This window comes from Filicampus tigris, chromosome 15 (genome assembly GCF_054856515.1).
Source record: "Filicampus tigris isolate MCC_2025a chromosome 15, RoL_Ftig_1.0, whole genome shotgun sequence".
NCBI classification, from domain to species: Eukaryota; Metazoa; Chordata; class Actinopteri; order Syngnathiformes; family Syngnathidae; genus Filicampus; species Filicampus tigris.
Window position 1 is genome coordinate 10,873,404 of NC_141231.1, and position 22,136 is coordinate 10,895,539.

The window sequence follows — 22,136 nt, forward strand, 5'->3', positions numbered from 1 at the left end:
GAGTTAGGCGCTGAACATCTTCAAACGGTCCAAAGCCACATGCTTAATGTCAGTCGTGTTTTCTTATAATGTCATTCGTGAAATGTCCAATCGTGCAGAAAAATTGGTGAAGTCATTTTGCATTTTACTGGCTGAGCTCACCATTTGATGATGTTTCTCTGCCACTGTGCTCACATTCATGATTTTTTTTTTTTTCTCCGAACTTGTGGAAAGTGCTTGTCCACCTCCCACGCCGCCTCGCTTAAACTTTTCCACTGTACAATAGTGCCTATTGTTAGCCATCTTTTATTTTCCCTCAAGGTAAAACGGTTACCAAGTATGTTTAATTTAAAGTCCAAAAGGTCGGACAGAGTTTAAGAGATCTCAGAGAACAATAGGATTTTTTCACATAACATGACTTTTTTTTTTTTTTTTCATACAGTACTGTTTTTATTTTCTTCATTTTTTTTAATACAACGCCATTTGCATTGCATTGCAACACTCACGTTATGATTATTTATATAATATATCTGATATGTTGACAGTCTTTCTAAAAACTAAAAGGCTATTCACATAACATTGAGACTTGTTCTTTTCTAAATCAAAGCGATCCCTACAACATTATGAATTTTTCTTGTAATATTACGACATCTTATGAAGAGTATTCTCACAACGTAACACTGCAACATTTCCTCAGATTTTTATGACTTTTCTCTCATATGTAATGTTAAAAAAAACCAACCCTTCTCATAACATTACAACTTTTGGCATAATATTACAAATTTTCCTCATAATAATGACATTTTGTGAAATTTCAGAGTGTTCCAAATTCTTTGAATATTTCATATTTGACACTAGGTTTTTCTAAAAAAAAAAAAAAAAAAAATAGAAGACTATTCGCATACCATTGCAACGTAATGACAACTTTTCCTCACATTATGACTTCTCGTTACATGACTTATTTCTCATGAATTATATTTTTCATAAAAACATGATTATTTTCACATTCTTTTTCTTGTCATAACGTTTCTCGTGAAAAATGTGATGCAGGCTATTTTCAAAACGTTCTGATCTTCTCTACTTCCCAAAGACGGCTGGGACAGGCTCCGGCAAGCCTGCGACCCTCGTGAGGATAAGCGGCTACGATAACGGATGGATAGTAATAACACATTTCTTGTAACGCTATAATATTTTTCCATGCAATTTAATGACTTTTTGCGCCATGGCATTTTACTCGGGCGGCGCGGTGATCGACTGGTTAGCACGTCCGCCTCACAGTTCAGAGGTCGTGGGTTCGATCCCGGCCACGGCCTCCCTGTGTGGAGTTTGCATGTTCTCCCCGTGCCTGCGTGGGTTTTCTCCGGGTACTCCGGTTTCCTCCCACTTTCCAAAAACATGCACGGTAAGTTGATTGGACTCTCTAAATTGCCCCTAGGTGTGATTGTGAGTGCGGATGTTTGTCTTTGTGTGCCCTGCGATTGGCTGGCGACCAATTCAGGGTGTCCCCCGCCTACTGCCCGAAGACAGCTGGGATAGGCTCCAGCACGCCTCGCGACCCTTGTGAGGAGAAGCGGTATAGATAATGGATGGATGGACATTTTACTCGTAAATAGCACAATTTGTTTTTACAACTATCACCATAACATTCCCACTTTATTTTTTTTTAATCTGACAATTTTTTTCAAAATATTGTGGATTTTTAATTTTTTTTTTTGTCAATGATGAATTTTTTTTTTTTTTTTTTTAAAGTGAGCAACTTTTCTCATTAGGACTTTTACCGGTAACATTCCTAACAGTGGTGTGTGACCAACTGAGATGAAAATGAAATACAATTGGTGATGCGAAGTGTGCGGTTTCTCACACGTGGTGTTTATCGAAGGTGTCTGGCGCGGTGCGCAGCGCTCACATTTTCCACGAGAGAGCCGCCAGGCCTCGACGGGACGTTTGCAATGGATGGATGGAGCGAGTGCTGCATGCAAAAGCAGGCTGCGTACACTGTACAGTACAGTACGTGTTATCATCATCAAAATGGAGTTTCATTCGTTCCGCGATCAAGCTTGTAATTCAATTTTTTTATTTTTAATCATACAATATCATACAATTTCACTCGAACAGCAGCATATCTGATGCAGGGTTCAAATTGTTTGGGATTTGGCATTAGCTTTAATTTCATTCTGACTTTTGTTTTTAAAATCCAGTTTTTATGAGTTCTAGTATTTGTTTTAGGTTTTTGTTTAACCTGCAGTATTTCTTGTGTGCAAGATTAAAAAAGATCAACAAATAGACAGCTGCATAGACAGACAGAGACAAAGACAGAAGATCATGCATGAAATTAATTGCCAAAGACAAAAACATTTTAAGAACATAATCGCTACGATTATATAAACGGAGTTTGAGTGAGGCATTGTATTTTACAAACACATTTTTATTTTACTTCATTCATGAAAATGTTTTTTTCAATTTCAGTTTGCATTATTTGGTTTGCTTTCAATAACTAGAATAACCTGAATCTGAAGGTCACGCTAAACTACATTTGAAAACCTAACCCAGGCTTGAAACCCTAATTCTAACATCTAATCCTACCATAAAACCCCAATTTGAAACCTTAACCTTTCTTTGAAACCAAAATAAAAAGACCCAACCTTTTTTTGAAGTCCTAACTCTTATTTGAAACCCCAAGTAGGAAGGAACCCTTACCAAGGCTCAAAACATTTATTTAAAACCCTACCTTCGGTACTGAACGCGCTTCACACACTGTACCTCTTTTACCGATACTTCGACATGGTCACAATGGCCGGAAATTGAACCCACAACCTCTGGGTTGGGAGACGACCACTCTACCACTGAGCCATGTCGCCCCGACATGAAGCCATGACCTTGAGTAAAAACCCTAATTTGAAACCCAGACCCAAATTTGAAATCTATCTATTGAATACTATCTATTGCTTGAAACCCTAACAATATCTTCATACCCTAATCAGAAACCCTAACCCTTCACTGAAAACCTACCCCCCGGCTTCAAATCTGAATTTGAAACTCTTAACCCTAATAGAAAATGTACTTTGAAGTCAATTGCTGAAAAATGCATCTTGAATCCGTAATCCCTATCGGAAATGATGCTTTGAAGCCGTAATCTGGTTTTTGCGGCCGTGCCTGCCCTTGTTGACCTTACTGTCTGGTGGAGTGTAGCCCATGTGGCACGCAGCTCTTCTTCGGGACTGCTGCTTCTTTGGACAACCCAAAATGTAGGAAGACATGCCGGCTGCAGTCAGGCAGAGCGGAAGGAGGAGCCGATGCGCGATGAGCCATGAGCGATGGAATCTGCAAACTCAGAACAAGACAAAATCATGACAACTGCGAGCTACGCATCACATTACTTTCATCGTGAATCCATTCACATGCGTAGACATTAAATTGGTATAAATATGTTAAATACTATAGTATATTCTGCGTTAAAGATCCATGCTTGAAATATTATGCAAACATGGTATATTAGAGGTGTATCTACATTAAAAATTACATAGCTATAGCAACAGGGTAGCCACACAAGGCCCCGGGGCCTTGGGCCCCGAGCTGGAAGGGGGCCCCCCTCAGGGCTTTTTAAAAATGTTTTTGCTTCATTGTTTTTTTGTCATTCAGAAAATGTCACATATTTCAGTTGTGTTTGTCATGTTATATCGTATTTCAAGTTTTCTTTCACGATTGTGCACTGATCTTGAATGACGATCTTGGGTGTTTTTGGGCCTGCAAGGGCCCCCGTGGTCAGTCTTGCCCAGGGCCCCCAATGTGACAAGAAACGTCCCTGCATACATTAATTATGCAAACATGCTACATTAAAAGTTTAGTATACTTGAGGTGTATGTACATTTAAAAAAATGACATAACCAGAGGCAATTAGTGGCGCATACATTAAATATAATGCAGAGATGACCATTACAGCTGTTTAGAGCTTCAATATGAAGTATAGTAAAGGTGTGTAGAACACAAAGTATGATGTAAATATGATACAATAGGTCAACATGAGGATGTACATATGGTACATTTGACCTCAAATATGTCAGTATTGTACATTGTAATATAATGACACCAGACAGTAATGACACGGTTCACCCTAATGACATTCCCACAAAGCTTTCTTAACATACGCTGGGCACGTTAGCATGGGACACTAACTGCTCCCAGATATGTGGTCCACGTCCACCACGTGTGTTAATAATGAAGCAATGTTTCCAAAATGAACCCACAGACGTCGCCCGGACGAAGATTGTGAAGTCGTCCTAGATTTCATCTTCTGGTCAGACTTTGTGTGGATGACACACTGCGGGCTGCGCAGGAAAACTCTGGAAAGAGTGAACAACATGTGCTGAGTCGGCCGGCCTGCGGTGCCTAAGCCAATGTGGGACAGACGAGGGAATGACTCACAGACGCGCCGAGCCGTCCCCTTCATTGAGCCGCTCACGTGCCGGAACATTTCTTGAAAATGCCCAGTTACGAAGCAGTTTGGGAATTAGTCAATCCATCCATTTTTCTGTCGCACGAATGTGCGGGAGCCTTTCCCAGCTGACTTGGTACACCCTTGATTGATACAGCTGCAATCACTGAAAACGACGTGACCGTTCCCCTCTGGTCATCGGCTGAGTTGATCGTCTCTTTTACTTTCTATTTGATTGCATTGTACATGCCAGAAAATACATCATCAAACTGGTAGCATTTTGTTTTTGGCAATAGCTCATCATGAACAAGTCATGCTAGCAACGTAGCTAGCTTTGACATGCTGCTAGTGAGCAGGGGGCGTTTCTTTGGGGGAGAGACGTGAGGGCGGGGAGGGAGGAGTGACGTGAGGCTACATTCAAATCTTTCTAGCAGCTTCCAGACTTTCTACTCCATTTTTAAACTGAACATATTTCAAACTAAGAAGTATTCTACGTACATTGAGATGTGATTTTTTCTTTTCACTCAACATTCATTTTGCGTCATTTTGTTTTTTGGTGCGCCGTGAGTTACGTTACGTCACAAAAAAAAAAACAAAAAAAAAAAAAACGTTTTCCTCATGGATTCTTGCCCATTAAATGTTGTGAAGTGGCAGCACCCAGTTGCTAAGTGGCAGCTGCCGACTTCACGACAACGTGTCAAGTCGTGAAGTGTCGCGTGTGTGTGTTTTGATTAGCATGTGTGAAAGGGGGCCTGCTCGCAATCGGACCCTGTTTTTCTTCAACGCGACAACCTCTCAACTCCGACAAACTTGACTCAAATGTCAAAGCCTTACAATTACTCGAAAAATAAGACCCATATCTTGTAAAAACACAAGAGACCAAGCGGCCGCCTTTAAATGGCAGCCGCCGCAACAGACGAGAGACATGCAGACGGGGAGACACGGCTAGTTAGCGGCCTTGGTTTGACGCCGTCATTTTCTGAGGTTTGGGTTGATGGTTTAAATGGCGGCGTGTCTCGTTGGCTCTTTGTTCAGCATTTAATTGGCCCCAAAATAATTTACACTTAAAGAGCCCTTTTCCCGAAAGAAGAAAAGGCCCTGCTATTTATTGTGTACACATTTTATTATGTTTTCTTGAGAGTCAGTGAATTGATTATGAAATGTGCTGGTCGGGCATGTACATGGCATTTTCTCTAAACTGGATTTATAAAGTTTTAGAGGGAAAAAGGTCTCTTTATCAGCTTTAAAAACAACATTTTACTGTTGATAATAAATGATTATTATTTTATATATTAAAAACCAGTTATACCTCAAGTTGTATTTGATCCTGTACTTTTTTTTTTTTTAATTTAAGAAATTATGTCGATTCACAGTTGGGGCCCTTTTTTTAGTTTTTATTTTTTAGTCACCCTGAACTACCATTTGTTGAAGCTCATTCAATGAATTGTAATAGTGGGATAAAATAGGTCAATTTTGCTGGTCTGGCGCAATAAACGACACTTTCTTGAAATAATCTGAATGGATTTATTGTGTATTTTGGGGGGAGGTTGGGAAAAAAGGGATCTTCACTTGTTTGATAGTTAATGTGAATTGTGATTTAAAACCGACATTTTACTATGGATAATAAAACGTTTAATTTATTTTCAAACTTGAAGAGCTTTTTTTCCCCATCAAAACAAGATAAATGTCACATTAACAAACAACCTTACTATGTTTTTTCATTCATGCTCTAATACGTTTTGTTGAATGTATTCTGACTGAGCCGATCAATTATTTTAATCGGATGAAATTTGCAGGTCTGGCTAAGTAATGACATTTTTTCCCTGCATAATCTAAATAGGTGAATGGCTTTTGGGGGTAGGGGGGGTGTTGGGGGGGAAGGCTTCACTTTTTCGCTTTTATGACAGTTAAAATCTGACTGAAAATATTCCAGGTAAATACATGTTTGATAAGATTTAAACATAAAATAAGGCCTCTGCAAACGGCTTATACATTGACAAAAGTTCAAAAGTTTAAAATTTGGACCCTGTTGCACTGGAGGCATCACTTCATGTCGCTTCTCGTCCAGCGATTAATGCTTGATTCCTGATATTTGGCACGCTCGATCAAAAATATGCAAATCCCGATGAAACATGTTCGGAACAATGTGTACTTTTTCTCTACCGATTACAGATTTGTTAGTTTTGTGCCATGTAAGGCAAGACAAGACAACAAGACACTCTCTCAGGCTAGATTATCTGTTGTTTAGAACAGTGGTGGGCAATGTATCGAGCATTTACATGATCAACAGTCTGGTTGCATTTATTTACATGTTCTTCCCTTACAATTGGTTCATTAAAATGTACTCAATATTTTTTCAGTTTTTTAAATTCATCTATTTCCTTTAATATGTTTTCACTGATTTATTGTAAACAACAGATTAAAAAAAAAAGATAAAAATTACTCTATATCTTTAAATCAAATAATTTGTTGATTATATATAAAGTAATTGTAAATTTAAACGAGAACACGAGCATGTATTATTTGGAAAAAAAGTTATGTTAAATGTTATATAAAATGCAAAAAATAGGATATGCATATATATTTAAAAAATAATTGGTTCATTAGTTCTACTTGTATTATATGTAATAATTAATCTGAAGAATCCTTTTAACATTTGTTGCATTTATCGAGTTGTTTCCCCCTGAAATTGGTTAATTGTAAAGTATTCATTCATTTGCAGTTCTTTTTTTAATTAATTTATTTGTAGTAAATGTTAAAAAAATATTAGATAAGGATATATTTAAATGAATTATAAGTAAATGAAAAACAAAATAAATGCTATTTAAAAATGAGCATTAATTATTCTTAATCAATAAAATAAAAAATGATACTGCAGCATACAAAATAGTACAAAACATTGATTCCTAACATTTTATTGTATTAAATTATTGATTACAAAATGATTTTAATAACAATTTTACATGAATTTGTATATTATTAAAAGTTTTACAAAAAACACAAACCTACAAGTAAAAAAAACATTTAGTTTACATTCATTTCATTATAACTGAATTTACTGCCAACAAAATATGAAAATGGATTATTAAATCACAAAAATTAACTATAATCTTACATTTTAGTTACTTTTTACTTAACGTTTTTTTTTTTGTACCTCATTTCCAAATCAGTTGGCCCATCTGTGAATTGTAAAAATGAAATGTGTCCCTTGAGTTCAAACGCCCAACCCTAGTTCAGACGCTAAACGATCAAATCGGAGAACACCGAGTATGGACACAACGTTTACCAAAGGCAGGACGGGGCCAGCGTTCCTCTTGACGGCGCAGGGGTAATTAATTGCTTTCATTTATTGGCACAAGACGACTGCAGTTATTTGCAACAGCTTGTTCAAAGTTGACTATTTGACATGCTGTATGTACAGTATATTATAGCAACAGAGTCAAAAGACAGCAGCTATTTGACCTGGAGACATCCAATAATTGCAGGCCATTAATCTTCCCTTCTTCTGTATTTTGTTCTCATGAGTCCTATAGGAATAAGTACTCCATTAAGTTGATGGCTAACATTATCATTTTGGTTAACTGGATAACGACAGCGTTTGCAGATAAAGCGCTTGCAGATCAAACAAGTACACGGTAGTTTAATCATTATTAAAATGAATGTGCTAAAAAAATATGTGAGCCTGTTGATTCTTGACGGACTCGTCCCACTTTGCAGACGACCACATAGCTTTATCGAGATCCAAGAAAAGGAACTTGCTGACCTGTTTTCTGAATCTGAGCCGTGATTGGTCGTTGTGAGCAATTGTGATTTCATTTTCAGTCGACAGAAGACAAAATGGCCGCCCCCGGAGATGGCTGAAAACTAGTGGACTAACACTTATTCCACAAACGCAATATTTATCATAATGCCTTGTTTCAACTAGTGGGCTTGCATAGAACATATTCTTGAAAAAAAAAAAAAATGTTTGCGTTGACTTCCGCTTTAATAAACGGCAACAAGGCAAAGCTACTACTATTTCTTTTGCATTTTGAAGAGTAAAACATAGCATTGAATTCAACAGAGCTTCAAGCGTTGTAACGCTGCTCCGTGCTGCACTGTGATTGGCCAATCTGCAATTGGAGGGGTGTGGCTTAGTGAAAACATCAATACGGATCCCCACTTTTGTTTTTGTGGTGTCTTCCTATGTCATTGTCTGTAGGTTTACATTTTGCTCTCAGGGCAGACTGGAGGCTTCAAGCACTCATTTTGGTTAACATCTGGATGTCCCGAATCTGGACGCTCGCCTCCATTGTTCCTTTGAATTAAATTTGATTGAAAAACATATGTTTGGGTTGAATTCCCTTCAATTATTCTAAGCTACCACAGGAATCAATGATGCATCACATTTTCTGTCTGAAGTTTGGAGAATGCTCACTAAGTCCTAGCGTTTGTGCATTAGTTACGACAGCATCTTGTTTTGTTCCCAGTCCGAACCTTCCCTTCTGGCTCCACTACGCCAATAATGTCTCACTGCATCCAGTCCATAACTCTTCCTAACCCTTCAGAAGTCACATCTTTCCATCCAGGCCGTGAAAATAATTGCGTGTGGGGGTGAAATGAGAGATGAAAAGAAGCGGAAACAAGATGTGTAACTGGACGTGTTCGACATTAACCACTTCAATGATCAGTTGACAATGTGAGGCTATGCTACCTTAGCGGTTGTGAGGTGAAGCTGCTATGCTAAATTTTATAAAAAGGCTTGTTTTAAGTTTTATCACACAGATTTTGCTCGTTGTGAGGAAACACGGCTACGGTACGTTTTAACAAAAGGGATTTAGCAACGCTATGTTACATTTCTATGATCATATGTTGATTAGAAAAAAATAAATACAATTCAAAAAGGGGGCTATTGTTTGTCATTAGGCACTAAGGCTGTTTAAAAAAAGATTTCACTAAATGAAATCAGGCGAAGCAGCATTTTTTTTTTAAAAAAGCAGCTTTTTGGCAGTGTGTCTATGCTAGGTGCTTTGTTTTGAAATGTTGCTGGTTGTAAGGCAACAATGCTATACAATATTTTAATAAATGGATATATTCTAAAAATGTTGCCGGTCCTGTGTTCTACAATGTTGCCGTTTGTAAGGCAATAGTGCTGTGCTACATTTAAAAAAAAAAAGTTTCATTAAATTATAGGTTTCTCCATTTGTAAAGCATCCAAGCTATGCTACATTTAAATAAATCCTTTCTTTGAAAGTACCAAGGCTATACTACATTACAAAAGGGGATTCTGTTGGTCATAAGGCACTGCTACATTACATTTAAAATGCTGCCAGTTGTATGGCAACACCGCTTAGGACAACAAATGGTTAGGTTTTGGGAAAGTAAGTAGTGGGTTGGAGGCCACTTCACCACGATTTGTCTTCGGCGGTCCCTGCGGGGGTAAAGGCTACAAATTAGAGGGAGGGCGTTTACGGTCCAGGGCCCGGAGTAACCTCAGGACATGCACACGCTCGGACCATCTTCCTCTCAACACGTACGACTTAGCGGCTGAATCGATAGAATCAAATGAAATATCACAAAAATGTAACTTCACTTATATTTGCACTGCTTTTTTCTTTTACCTAATACAATTTCATGTATGAATACATGTTTCATGACCTTTCTGATGCATGCCTGTTAAAAAATGTTTTCTTAGGAATAGGTTTGCGAGTTGACCAATAGGTAGGCTAACCCGCCTATATGCCTTACATTTAAACCGTGCCGGATTTGAGCCCCGGGTGTTAGCCGCCCACTGAGGAAAGCCCTGACTGAGGCTTATGTGGGCATTTCCACAACCAATCAACCAACCTCGGGCACTTGTCTTCATTTGGTCGCCAGTCTGATATTGGCCGAGAGGCAGGATTGGTTGCCTGCTCGTAATTCCGATAAGATGTCTAGTAAGATAGGACTTTTTTATCTTGCTTCAGTTTTTACAGTTTGCCCCGAAGGCTGACTGCTCATTGGTTGTCATGCGCATCAGCGGTTACGCGGCGCAATTGCGATGTGCAGGTAGCTAGCTAGCTCTACCTACTGGTGGTGTAACAATAAGGAAATTGGTTTTGATTTCAAAGATGTGAGTGCAACGAACTGAACCAAACCGAAGAGTTACACTTCAAAATATATTGAGATACGTATCGAATCGTCTTTTATTGGAGAGACCCGGCACACCCCAAAAATGCATGTTCTCGTCAGATATTCTGTTGGCATGTCCGTTTTAGAGCGCCTCATTGTCAGCTGAGAGTGTGTGGACGTCATGGAGAGGAAGAGCAAGGTAAAAGAAAAATAAGTCAAACATGAGAGCCCGTGCTGGTTTTGCGCTGGCATGGCCACTTTAGAGTGCCTCGTCGCGGGATACATTTCCTCCACTGGAAGCTTTAAATTGATATATTTTCACGACTCAAAAATGTCATGCGGTTTAGGGATAAGAAAGATGCTAGACTAAGTGGCATCCGTTTCCCCAGGTCGTAGCTGTGCTGTTTGATTGACAGTTGAGGAGGGCGTGGTTTCAGCGCATTCAGCGGACATGCCCACAGCGTTTGAGAGCAGACACAATAGCTTGATTTTTCGCGATTTTGAAGTTTCATTTTATTGACTTTTAATTATTCCACTTTGGCAGGGTTGTTGTGTGTCAAAGTGACACAAAGACATTTATTTTCACTTAATAGAAACTTTAAAACTTATATGATCGCCACTCTTTAATTCACTTTATATTTGATCCTATTGGGGAAAATTTCAAAAATCTTACCAGTGGTCAACTTTTTTTTTTTTGTGCATGCACGCATGTTACATAGCTTTTTGAATCCATTTCTACTTAAGGAATGACTTTTCCTGCGCCCCCTTTTCTCTTGTCCTTTTTTTCTGGAATTCGAAGTGCAGCAATTGTAGGAGTGAAACTTTCCCTTGCACTTTTCCCCTCCCAGCCTCCCTCCCTACCGCACCCCTTTGCCCAATAACAAGCTCTGATTTGCCTAAAGCGTGCTGGCTGCCTGGTGATTGACAGCCGTGGTGGTGGGTGTGTAAGTGGGGTGGAGGGAGGGGGATTTTTTTTTTTTTTTTTTTGGGAGATGTTGGGGGGGCCGCAAAGTGACGGCTGCAGGCACCTCAGAGGAGCGCAGCATCTGAGCGGGACAGACGGCGTGTGTCCAGTCCGGAGGATCCCCCCACGAACGCTCGGGACCCTTATGGCTGCTTGAGAGCCCCCCACCCCTCCCCGCCACCTCAACACTATTCCTCCCCTGTTCCCCCTCTTTTTTTTTTTTCCCCTTCTTCCTTCTTTTTTTGCTCGTCAAGCGATCACAAGCGGCCGCGGGTCCGACTTGAGTTGAGCTGCGAAGAGCCGTGCTGCACTCAAGGCAGGCGGCCATGGATACCCCCATCAGATGGAAAGTTAAACGGAGGTTAAGGGACGCCCTGGTCTCCCTGGTTGTCATTTTGCTTTTTGTCACATCGCCAGCGAGTTCAGGTAGGATGCAAAATGCACTCGGGGAAACAATAAATCCACTTTTGGTTGTTTTTGAGGTGCTATCAAGCTGCAAAAACGTCATGCATGCAGCTTAAAAGTTGTGCAAAGTGCTTCTTACTCACTGACGTTCAGTAGTCACTCGAAAAGGGCTTTCTCAGCTTTAAAGCATGTATGGAAGCCACTTCAAGTCACTTTTTTTTTTAAACTACAGGTATGAAGCAAAACCTTTTCCTGGGCCAAAAGAAAGCTGGGATAGTGGAGAGTCAAGTAATTCACAATACAGTATCAACAAAAGATGCACATTGCAACAAAAAAAATGTAAAAATGCAGCAGTGTCTTCAAAAACTCTTTTTTTCTTTTTATGAGGTGCTTTTAAGCTGCAAAATCAGGTAGCTTACGAGTTGTTAAAAGTGCTTATTACAACTTCAAAGTTGTCTTTTGAGACCTTAATACATGCAATCTACCTCCCCCAAGTCAATTGTTTGCCTTAGATGTAGAAACTTTTGGAGGTTCCAGGGAACCTTTTTTTTTTTATAGCGAGGACAGTGGGGAATTGACAATCTCGCAATATCGTATGATTTTTTTACCACCATACAAACTGTACAGTCTCACCCTGACAAGGGAAAAGGTGTGACCTGTTAGTGATTTTAACGCTATAAAAAGTGCAAAGAAGTTGCAAAGAGAATAAATGTGAAGACATTGTGAGTGTAGTGGTTCACATAGCTGATTTTCCTGCAAGCGCGCAATGGACTGCTGAGCGGTCAGCTGGTATAGACAGAATAAGTGGATAATGGATGTGTCACTCAAAGCAGGGCGATGGGAGTGTAGTGGGTCACATATCTGATTTGAACAAAATCATTATACCATCAAAATCAAATCAAATCAAATAAAACCGCACACATTGCCATGGGGGTGGAACATGCTCATTTTCTGTCGTAAAACTGTAACGAAGGGGACATTGACAGCTTAGTGGAAGCTTATAAGTGGCACAGATAAGGAATGGAGACAGTGGAATGGAGTGGTTCACATTGCTGGTTTTCCTGCAAGCGCCCAACAGACTGGTGGTCGGCTGGGTTAAGTGGTATGAATAACAGATGTATTGATATCACGTGGCAGGACATTTGGTAGTTTGGTAGTGTAGCGGGTCACACAGCTGACTTTCCAGAAATTTCTCATGGTAATGTCAGCAAGGATCAATAATGGCTGCATGTGTACTTTGTATAAGGTAAAACAGGGCATAACAGAATTAGTGGATAATGGATATATGATGTAAAGTAGAGCATGTGGAATGTAATGGGTCACATTGCTAGTGTTCAGTAAAACAAAACATGATACAATCAAACTAAAATAAAGGAAAACTACTCATCCTGATCGACACACAGTAGGAAAGCCAATAGGAAAGAGGTAAATGTTGCGGTTTAAACTGCCATACATGAGTAAGAAGTGAATCGCTATATGATGAGCAAACTAACCAATGTTCCATGCCTAAATCAAGACAGGGGTCCTAATCATAATTTGTGGCCGCACAGTGTGCATATGGAAAGAACGTCTGCCGCAGAGTCTGACATTAGAGATTTGAATCCCTGGTGACGCAAATACAAACTATACATGTTTGAGAAACTACCTAAAACGGGTAGTTGGTAGAATAATGGTACATAAGTAAAACATAGTGATTCACTTAGCTATTTATCTGGCCATTTTCCATGAGACTAGCGACCAATAAGCTGCGATGAATGGGATCAGTGGGTAATGGATATATTACATTAAAAAAAGGACATTTGGTGTGTAGTGGGTCACATAGCTGTTTTTCCTGAAACAATGATTATTCCTGGGTGAACTGGCAACCAGTCATCTGGGATCCACGGGACAATCATACTAGAAAATGAATGGCTTAAAGTGGAGTATTGAGTATGTAGTGGTTCACCTAAACTACCTAGCAAATGATAACGTGAAGTGGAATGGAAAATGAATGTATCACTAAGTGCTTAAAGTTGGGCGTTGGGTGTGTAGTGGTATACATGGCTGACTTTTCTGCAACTGCCAAATGCATTGGTGGCGAGTCAGTTAGAACATGAAATAAGTGACACAATTAATGTATTGATATCACCAGGTAATGGCGGTGTAGTGGTTCACATGCCCCTTGAACACTTGCCTTGAGAACTGGCGACCAGTCAGCTGGGATAGACGCAAGCTGGAGGGGTCCCCTCAAAGCCACTTGCCATGTGGGGTCAAAGGTGGTCTGGCCTGCATGTATTATTAGCATCCAGGTCGCCACTCTTGGTGGTCCAACAGGTGGAGCCTTGCCGTGTTGTGCTGATGGTGCGACCATTCCATTTGTTTTCGTCAGAAATTACTAGCATTTTAGCACCGATTCTTCAGTCATCTGAAAATGGATGCTAGCCTATTTAGCTATTTTTTTAGCGCTAAATAAAACACCAGAATGACATCTCCTAACTAGCTTAGCGCTAGTTAGCTCTTTCACTTTTACTACCCTTTGCTACTGTTGGTACAAAAGGCAAATCTGGCCTCCAGTTTTAGGGTTAGCAGCTAACATGCTAACACCTCTATTGTATGTTCCAGTTGAAGCATAATATATTTTTTTAATTGTTCAACCAAACCAACTATTAGCAGAGCTGCGCTTTGTTAGCATGAAGAGCAGTCTAGCCAACAGTTTTAGGGTTGGCAGCTAACATGCTAAGACCTGTATTGTCTGTTCCGACTGAAACAATATATTCTTTTTTGTATTGTTCGACCAAACCAACTGCTACCACAGCTACGCTTCACGTTTATTTTGACTCCACTTTGTTATTGTTAGCATGAAAGGCAAATCTAGCAGACGGTTTTAGAAAGTTAGTATACTGTCTACAGCACTGCTAACATGCTCACAATGCGTTCGTTAGTTCCATTTTAGACAAAATATCGACAGTACTCCACTTTGCTATTGTTAGCATCAAAGACAAATTTAGCCTACAGGTTTAGCATCTCATCAAATGTTCAACAAGGCTTGTGCTATCATCCAGTTACGATGCGAGTGAAAAAAAGACAAGCCATTTCAGAAAGCAAAATTTTGCGCCTAAAACAATGAAACCAATTGACAGACACATCCTAGCAGAGCTAATAGTTAGCACATTCATGTAGTTTGGGATTAGCAGCAGTGTTTGTTCCAACAGATTTTTTTTTTCTTTTTTGTACTGTTCTCCCAATTTAACTGCTAGCAGAGCTAAGCGTTAAGTAAGTATAAAAGGTACTGTAATAACATTCTCGGAATAGCGCGTCCCTGCGAAAATAAAGGACGGATTTGGTCCAAAGCCGGCGGCAGTGGCGACACAGGGCGGTGTAAGAACATACGTCCTGGATCCATCAATACCTTATTTTGTTTCATCCGAAGAAAGAGAGAAAAAACTTCAACATCAGAAAAGCTGGCCGCCACATCTGGATTTGATACGCTTCCACTGCGTCGTCTGCTAAAGCCTCGGAAAAGCCAGGAAAAATGTCTTCCAGATGTTTTCTTCTCGATTCTCGGCGGAAAAAAAAAATTGCAACCCCCCCAACCCCTACACTGAAAAGAAAATACACCATTCTTGCGGATGCTTTTTTTTTTTCTTTCGAGAAAATTCCAAATGGAATAACATCTGCAGCCCCTCAGCTGAATTTTCTTGAAAAAAAGGGAAAAAAATGATAGCACGTCCACGTTCAAGGTCATTAAAAGATTTTTTTTCTTTCAGGCAGCCATCACATGTGTTCTTAATTGCAGGATTAGAAAACATTTGTGCTGTTTTTGTTTTCTCCCCTTCGGGCACTTTAAAGTTGTTTAAAAGTTGATTGACTCTGTGCATAATATAACAAGTTGCCTTGCTGTTCACTTCCTGATGTGGATAACAGTAATTAAACACGTTTCTGTTGGAAGTGATGGGCAATGGGTAGATTGAAGTCTATGTATTGATCGTTAAGAATCATGTGTGGAATAGACTGATCATGTCTGGAACAAACCAAAAATATTTATGCAGGACTTTTTACGAGTGGAAGTTTCGAAAAACAAGACCATTATCACGTTTAGGGACGGGCGTAATAATCGATTAATCCACATAACTAGTCATTAAGTACTCCATGTGGAATTGATCAATAAAATTGACTGCATGTGTCTTAGAAGCAGAATTTTACTTCCTCACTCCTTTATATTACTTTTCTCAAGTGAAAGTTTTTAAATACGTGTTTAGGGAAAATAAAAACTGAAAAAAAGTTTTGGTCACTTCTTTGTATGGCAACAATTTTTTAGAGGTGGAAGCTTTTGAAAAGGACCACATCCTTGTTGGCTAATTGATCATTAAGAATTCGGTTGATGTAGGGTAGTCGTGTAATTGTTTTGGTCGCTCGTTTTTGAATACGAAAACAACATTTCAGAGAGTTAAATTTGGTTCTTTAAAAAACAATAGTTTATCAATGAGCTTACAAGTAGATTTATCCACCAAATGATGGTTACGAATGTGATATGTGGCAAAATGTTATACATGGCTGCATTTAAGGAAAAAACAAAAAATGCTTTGGTCCCTCACTTGAAAGGAAACGTGGAAGCTTTTCAAAACCATTATCACTTAGGGGTGGGCATAATATTTCATAATTTATCACTAAGAATTTGGACACTAGCGTAGAATTAATTAAAGAAAATGAGTAAAACTGTCATTTACATAGGAACGTTTGTTTGTTTGTTTTGGCTGCTTGTTGTTTTTATGATCATATCAGGGATAGGCATAATATTCTCGAGTAACTGATGTTTAAAATTCCCTTGACTGCAAAAATAATTGATCTTTTTACGAATTCTCTGGTGAAAGCGAACCATCCTTAGCTTTGGTTTTCACTGTGTAGAAGGCTAACTGCCTGCGAGCTCGTTTTCCTTACATTAAAAAAAGTACTTTAGGGGCTACAGTAATACCCAGTATCTGGGAAAAAAATAGCGACTGAGTGAAATTAATGAATAATAAATGGTGGCAATTTTCACCTGGTGGCAATTTTATGGCCTTTCAGAAAGAGAATAGTGATCCACGCTAGCTAGCCATTAAATACGCTCTTGTGCCTTGCTAGCTACATGTGAGCGATAACAAAATACACGGGACGGCATTTTGACCACCCTCTTTTGTGGCTCACAAACGCTTCATTCTTCACCACATCCTGCACTGTATATCCCGCCTATTAGGTCCCGTCATAATTAAGGCTGATTGTTCGAAAGTGCTGAATGGCACTCTGTGTGTAAAAATACGGCCCCCCGCCCCGATCGCGCCGGGATGTGCCGCAGGGAGCACAAAAGCTCCGTCGTTTCGGTTTCAGGTTACAGTTCACGGGGACAGGAATGTTCTCTGCGACCTCTTGGCTCATTTGGGAATTGTAGTCTGCTCACAAGAAAACTGTTGTTGTTGTTGTTTTAAGTGTAACGAGAGTATTATAATCAGCGCATGACTCATCCTTTCCAACCTCATATCCCCCGGCCGGGTTTAGCCGCAGTTTGGCCCGCAGGAATACTGCAGCTAAGCACTTTTTCTCCGTTTTCGTTTCCAACCAAATGAAATACAATCATTGCCGGTTGCACGTCGCTGAATTCTGAGGGGCTACGACAGAAAAAATGGGCCATTCAGCTTGGGTTTTTATTCATCTTACTTAGCATGTATAAATACTGTAAGTGGCATGTTATACCTAGGCAGCATGATGAGTGGTTAGTATGTCTGATTCGCAGCTTTGAGGTCTGGAGTTTGAATCTCGAGAGTTTGCATGTTCCCCCCGAGCTTCATCCATGGTAGGTCCATTCGTCTATATATGCCGTGTGATTGGCTGGCGATGAGGCCAGGATGTATGGTGAAATGGTGTTTTGTGCCTGTTGTTAGCAAGTAGCCCAGGGTGTCTTTTCAAAAGTCATCTTGGCTGAAATGAACACTCTAAATTATCCACAGAAATGAATGTGAATTGTAGTTTGTCTATATTGACTGACGACCAGTTCAGAGCGTACGCAGGCTCTCGCCCAAAAATGAGCCGGGATAGGCGCCAACAACACTATTGAAGACAATTGTGACGGAAAATGGATGGATTGGTATGAGGCATTTGTTTAAAACCGTTCCCAGTCTGTTTTAACAATGTGAAAAATATAAGAAACATTTTTACTCGTGGAGGCAGCAGTTCGAACACTACACTGTGTGTATGTGGCACTCGGACACATCAGCAAAGACAAATACCCTACCACCACCACCGCGGCTTAATTTAACCGAGCAATCAAGTATGCGGCGCTTAAAAGATCACTCGTCTGTGCAATCAACAAAACTCAATGCGGCTCTGCTTACGTTTTGGATTTGACATGGTAGCAGGGGCATCGCAGGCTGTGTGGGATGTGGATGAGGCTTGAAAGTGTCTCTGGATCTTCAGCCAGCCCGTCATCTGCAGCTTCATCTGTCATCATTTCAGAAAAACTTGGATTATTATTTGTTTATGGTATTTTTTTTTCAAACCACAACTTTATTGTCTTTTGTTTTCTAATTAGATGACTTGTTTTTCCTTGTAATATTTATCTCACAAAAAAAACCCAAAAATATTTTACTCTCCTGTTAATACTGTGGGATGTTTCCTTGAATTATTACAATTTTCATTTCTTTTTTTTTCTTCTAAGAAAGAATTCAGATGTATCTCATAATTTGTGACAATCTCATGAGATGTTTTGTACAAAAGAAATATAACAAATTCAGATTTTTTTTCTTTCAGAACTTTTACCCCACAAGCATTAAAGACGGACAATGATAGAAATTAACATAGGCGAACCAAGGACTATTTTAAATTGAAGTCTCGAGTTATCTCTCAAGGTGTAGTAGAGTACAGCAGTAAAATTCTGAGAAAACAGCGGTCTGATTAAAAACTGAAAATAAAATCAACACTCAATCACCGAAAAGGTGCAGTGGAAGAACTTCCACTTAAATGTGGAGTCTTGAAATGTAAACGATTATTGAGCCTTCTTTGTGCTTTCTAGTGTAAGGGAAAAAAACAGCAGAGCACTGAGTCAGTTTTTCCGTTCTAGTTAGGGGTGGACTGATTTATATCATCAGCGCTGTGAAGTAAACCATCTGGGGCTCTGCTAAAGCAATGAGACACAGAGAAAGAGAAAGAGAGCAAGCCAGAGAGTCCTTGAAAAACACTCAAAATTACATGTGGTTCATCTTTGGGGACCCGTGCCTCAGCATTCGGTGCCTTAAATCGCTATAGTCTTCTTCCACTTGAAGGTAAGCAGGGAATTAGGTGCTTAAACGAGACATTATGCCTTTTTCTTTTACATTTCAAACAGTTCCCACGTGTCTTAATAAAAAGTCTGTGACATACTTCCTGGTTCTGTCTCATGACAACCGGGGGCGGAGCTAGGGCGTTGCAACGGGGCGAGCGGCTACTCGGTGATGCCAATTTAGCGACTTTTCCGACCCATCCGTCCACCTTCTATATGGCTTCTCCAATTCAAGGTCATGAGAAACTGCAGTCTATCCGAGCTGACTATGACGATCACACCCTGGACTGGTCGGTAGTCAAAAACAGGAGCATGTATAGAAACAGACAACCTTTCACGTTCACACATAACTGAGGGAAAAAAAAAAAAAAAAGTCAGGCCAGAGAGCCAGTGAATCATTACAACATCAGTAGTGGCTTTTCCCATCAGGCTTGTGTTTAAAAAAAAAAGTGAGTTGCAAATTTCGTGACTTTTTGTCTTTTCACTCATTCGGTCGGCGCTTCACAACTGAGCAGCCGGATTAGAATTTTAGTCAACTACTGTCGAGGTATGGTGCTTTAAATCTCCCAAATGCATGTACAGTACCATCATGTTGACCAATTAGTCAAAGATTTGTGTATGTCCTGGTTATTAGAGGTTGGCTGTGAAATAATGCCTCTGTTTAGTCCTCTGGATGTTCAACTAGCCTAACTTCCAAGTCAGGGACAGAGAAAGTTAGTGAAGGGAGCGGTTAGGTAAATTAGCCATATTATAAGACACGCTCACAAACACATTTTGTGAAATAAATGCTTGTTTCATTTCTTATCTGGTGGGTAGGAAGGAACTCCACAGACCCAACTATTTATGTATAAGTAAGCAAATAAAAGGCAAGGTCACTTGCATTTAAGATTCATTCAGGTCATGGTAATCTGCAAATGTTGAACGGAGGCAAATGGACTGTTGCTGTTTGCTGAAGAAGTTTCAATTTCAACCCATTAAGGCTTCTTCAGTTCTAAATCTTTAGCGCGGACTTTTCCTATTGATGTGGTCTCTTTCTGGAAGGAGTGTCTCCCGGAAGTGGTCACACTTGGGTGTCGTTGTTATTGTTGCCAGGGGTGGCTGTTAAATGAGCACTGCGTGGAATGATGAGTCGTTCACCAGCCTGGTGGTGAAATAGCGGAGATGGAGACTTGAGTTACTGCATCTTGGACTCAAGTCAACTCAAGTCGCTGTTTTGACGACTTGTGACTGGACTTCATAAAAACTAAAAGACCTGAGACTTGACTTGGTTTTGAAGACTCTGGCCTTGACTTGACTTGAGACGTGAGGAGGGGTTATACGGGTTAGATGAAGTGTCCAATAATATCATTACTCGACATTATTGGTCTTCTCTCTTCATGAAGACATTAAAAAGTCACTTGAATTGGAATTTGGCTCGACTTGAGATAACCTGTGACTTGAATGGATAAAATGATTGGGACTTGCTTCAGACGTGAAGGTTAAGACTTCAGACTTGCATATGTGTTAGTTGATCCCATCTTTGGATCCTAATGACTTTATTCATGACTTGCTTAACCCAAGTAATGACTTGACTTGACTCGCTTGAATTTTAAAGGGACTCGACTAGTTTGATTTTTGCCACAGTAATTCGGGTCTTGCTCAAGACTTACTTATGACGTGCATATGTGACTTATTCCCACCATTGCAGGGGACATCTTATGTAAAATAGGCGTTTTAATTACTTGAACGCAATTTGTTGGGTCTCTGGGGTGCCTGCCCACCCATCAAGTGTGAAACTAAACAACTATGAAGATTTTAAGCTTTCTGCCTATTGCTGAAAATGTCTGTTAGTTAGCCCTTCTGAATTTGGCTAATTTACATGATAGCCGTAAACCTTAAGATTTGGAACTGAAACAATATTTTGGATTAAATGTGATGCCCCTTCAGAAAACAACAAGAGTTTAGTTTTGTCCATTCAACTTTTGACAACAGACGCTAGCACTCGCAAGCTAGCTGGATGATTGTGTTGATGAAATTTGGGCTACATGAAAGACGCTTAACGGAGTGAAAATGATATCAAGTACATTCGCGGCATTCAAAGCTAAGAACCGTCTCGTGGCTTTGTGTGTGTGTGTGTGTGTGTGTGTGTGTACGTGGGTGTGTGTTGTGTGGACACTTACACTTGACTCAACAGGATGTCCATGTGGTGCATGTGTGTGTGTACATGTCATGAGCCCAATCTAGCAGACGTAATGCTTGCAGTATGATTTCCCACGTCTGATCACATGCTAAAGGTCGGTGCTAATGCAAGCGCGGCTCGCAATAGTATAGTTATGGTGACTGCAGACCAGCTCAGACAGGTAAAATGGTTAGGAGTTAGCTTTGGTTTGGAGTTAAATTAGGGGGAAGGGTTAGTTACATTTTGAGGTAAGCGTTAGGGATAGGGATATGGTTCAGGTCACGGTTTGTTGCGTTTGGTTCAGTTTAGAGTTTATAGCGAGGTTTAGATGATTCAGGGGGTAGGTTTACAGTACCTCGTCTTAGGGTTTAGGGTTAGTTTTAAAGGATTTGGGAGATGGGATCTTTTTTTTTTGGTCAGGCCGGGCTTTGGTGGTTATGAAGGCGTTTGATGACAGTGTTCGGGCTACACAGAAGTTAGAATTAAAGTTAGGGGTTAAAAAGGTTTCAGGGGGGATTGGGGTTAGTTTTAGGTGGTTTGGGTGTTTAGTTTAGAGTGTTGGGGGTGAGGGTTAGAGGGTTCGTTTGCAGTAGGAATTAGGTATGGAGGGTTTGGGTTAGAGGGTTCAGGGAATATCGTCTGAAAGATCGTCCGTTTTAGGCGACTTCAGATTTCAGGTCGTTTTCAAAGTGTTAGGTTTACAGGGTCAGGGATAATGTTACGGGTAAGGGTTAGGTCTCTAAATGTTATGTTTATGACAGATTATGAAGCTAACATGGCATATTGACATCGCTAGAGAACAGTGTATGGCGATGCGCTCTCGTTGGGGGAAGGAAAATCT

At 40.0% G+C, this 22,136-nt stretch overlaps 2 protein-coding genes across 5 annotated transcripts in view; one reads left to right on the forward strand and one right to left on the reverse strand.

The window, feature by feature from the left end:
• The window catches only part of LOC147135460 (uncharacterized), a 69,893-nt gene that overhangs the window by 13,694 nt on the left and 34,063 nt on the right, over nucleotides 1-22,136 (reverse strand). For both annotated transcript variants that reach the window (XM_086053856.1, XM_086053855.1), the window contains 4 exons: nucleotides 18,215-18,320; nucleotides 4,402-4,452; nucleotides 4,224-4,319; nucleotides 3,152-3,300 (listed from right to left, as the gene is read on the reverse strand). In XM_086053856.1, coding sequence (XP_085909982.1) covers nucleotides 3,152-3,300; nucleotides 4,224-4,319; nucleotides 4,402-4,452; nucleotides 18,215-18,320 — 402 coding nt within the window. The remainder of the gene's footprint in view (nucleotides 1-3,151; nucleotides 3,301-4,223; nucleotides 4,320-4,401; nucleotides 4,453-18,214; nucleotides 18,321-22,136) is intronic.
• The window catches only part of col5a1 (procollagen, type V, alpha 1), a 77,674-nt gene continuing 67,085 nt past the window's right edge, over nucleotides 11,548-22,136 (forward strand). For all 3 annotated transcript variants that reach the window (XM_086053850.1, XM_086053851.1, XM_086053852.1), the window contains exon 1: nucleotides 11,548-11,891. In XM_086053850.1, coding sequence (XP_085909976.1) covers nucleotides 11,792-11,891 — 100 coding nt within the window. In that variant the 5' untranslated portion in view covers nucleotides 11,548-11,791. The remainder of the gene's footprint in view (nucleotides 11,892-22,136) is intronic.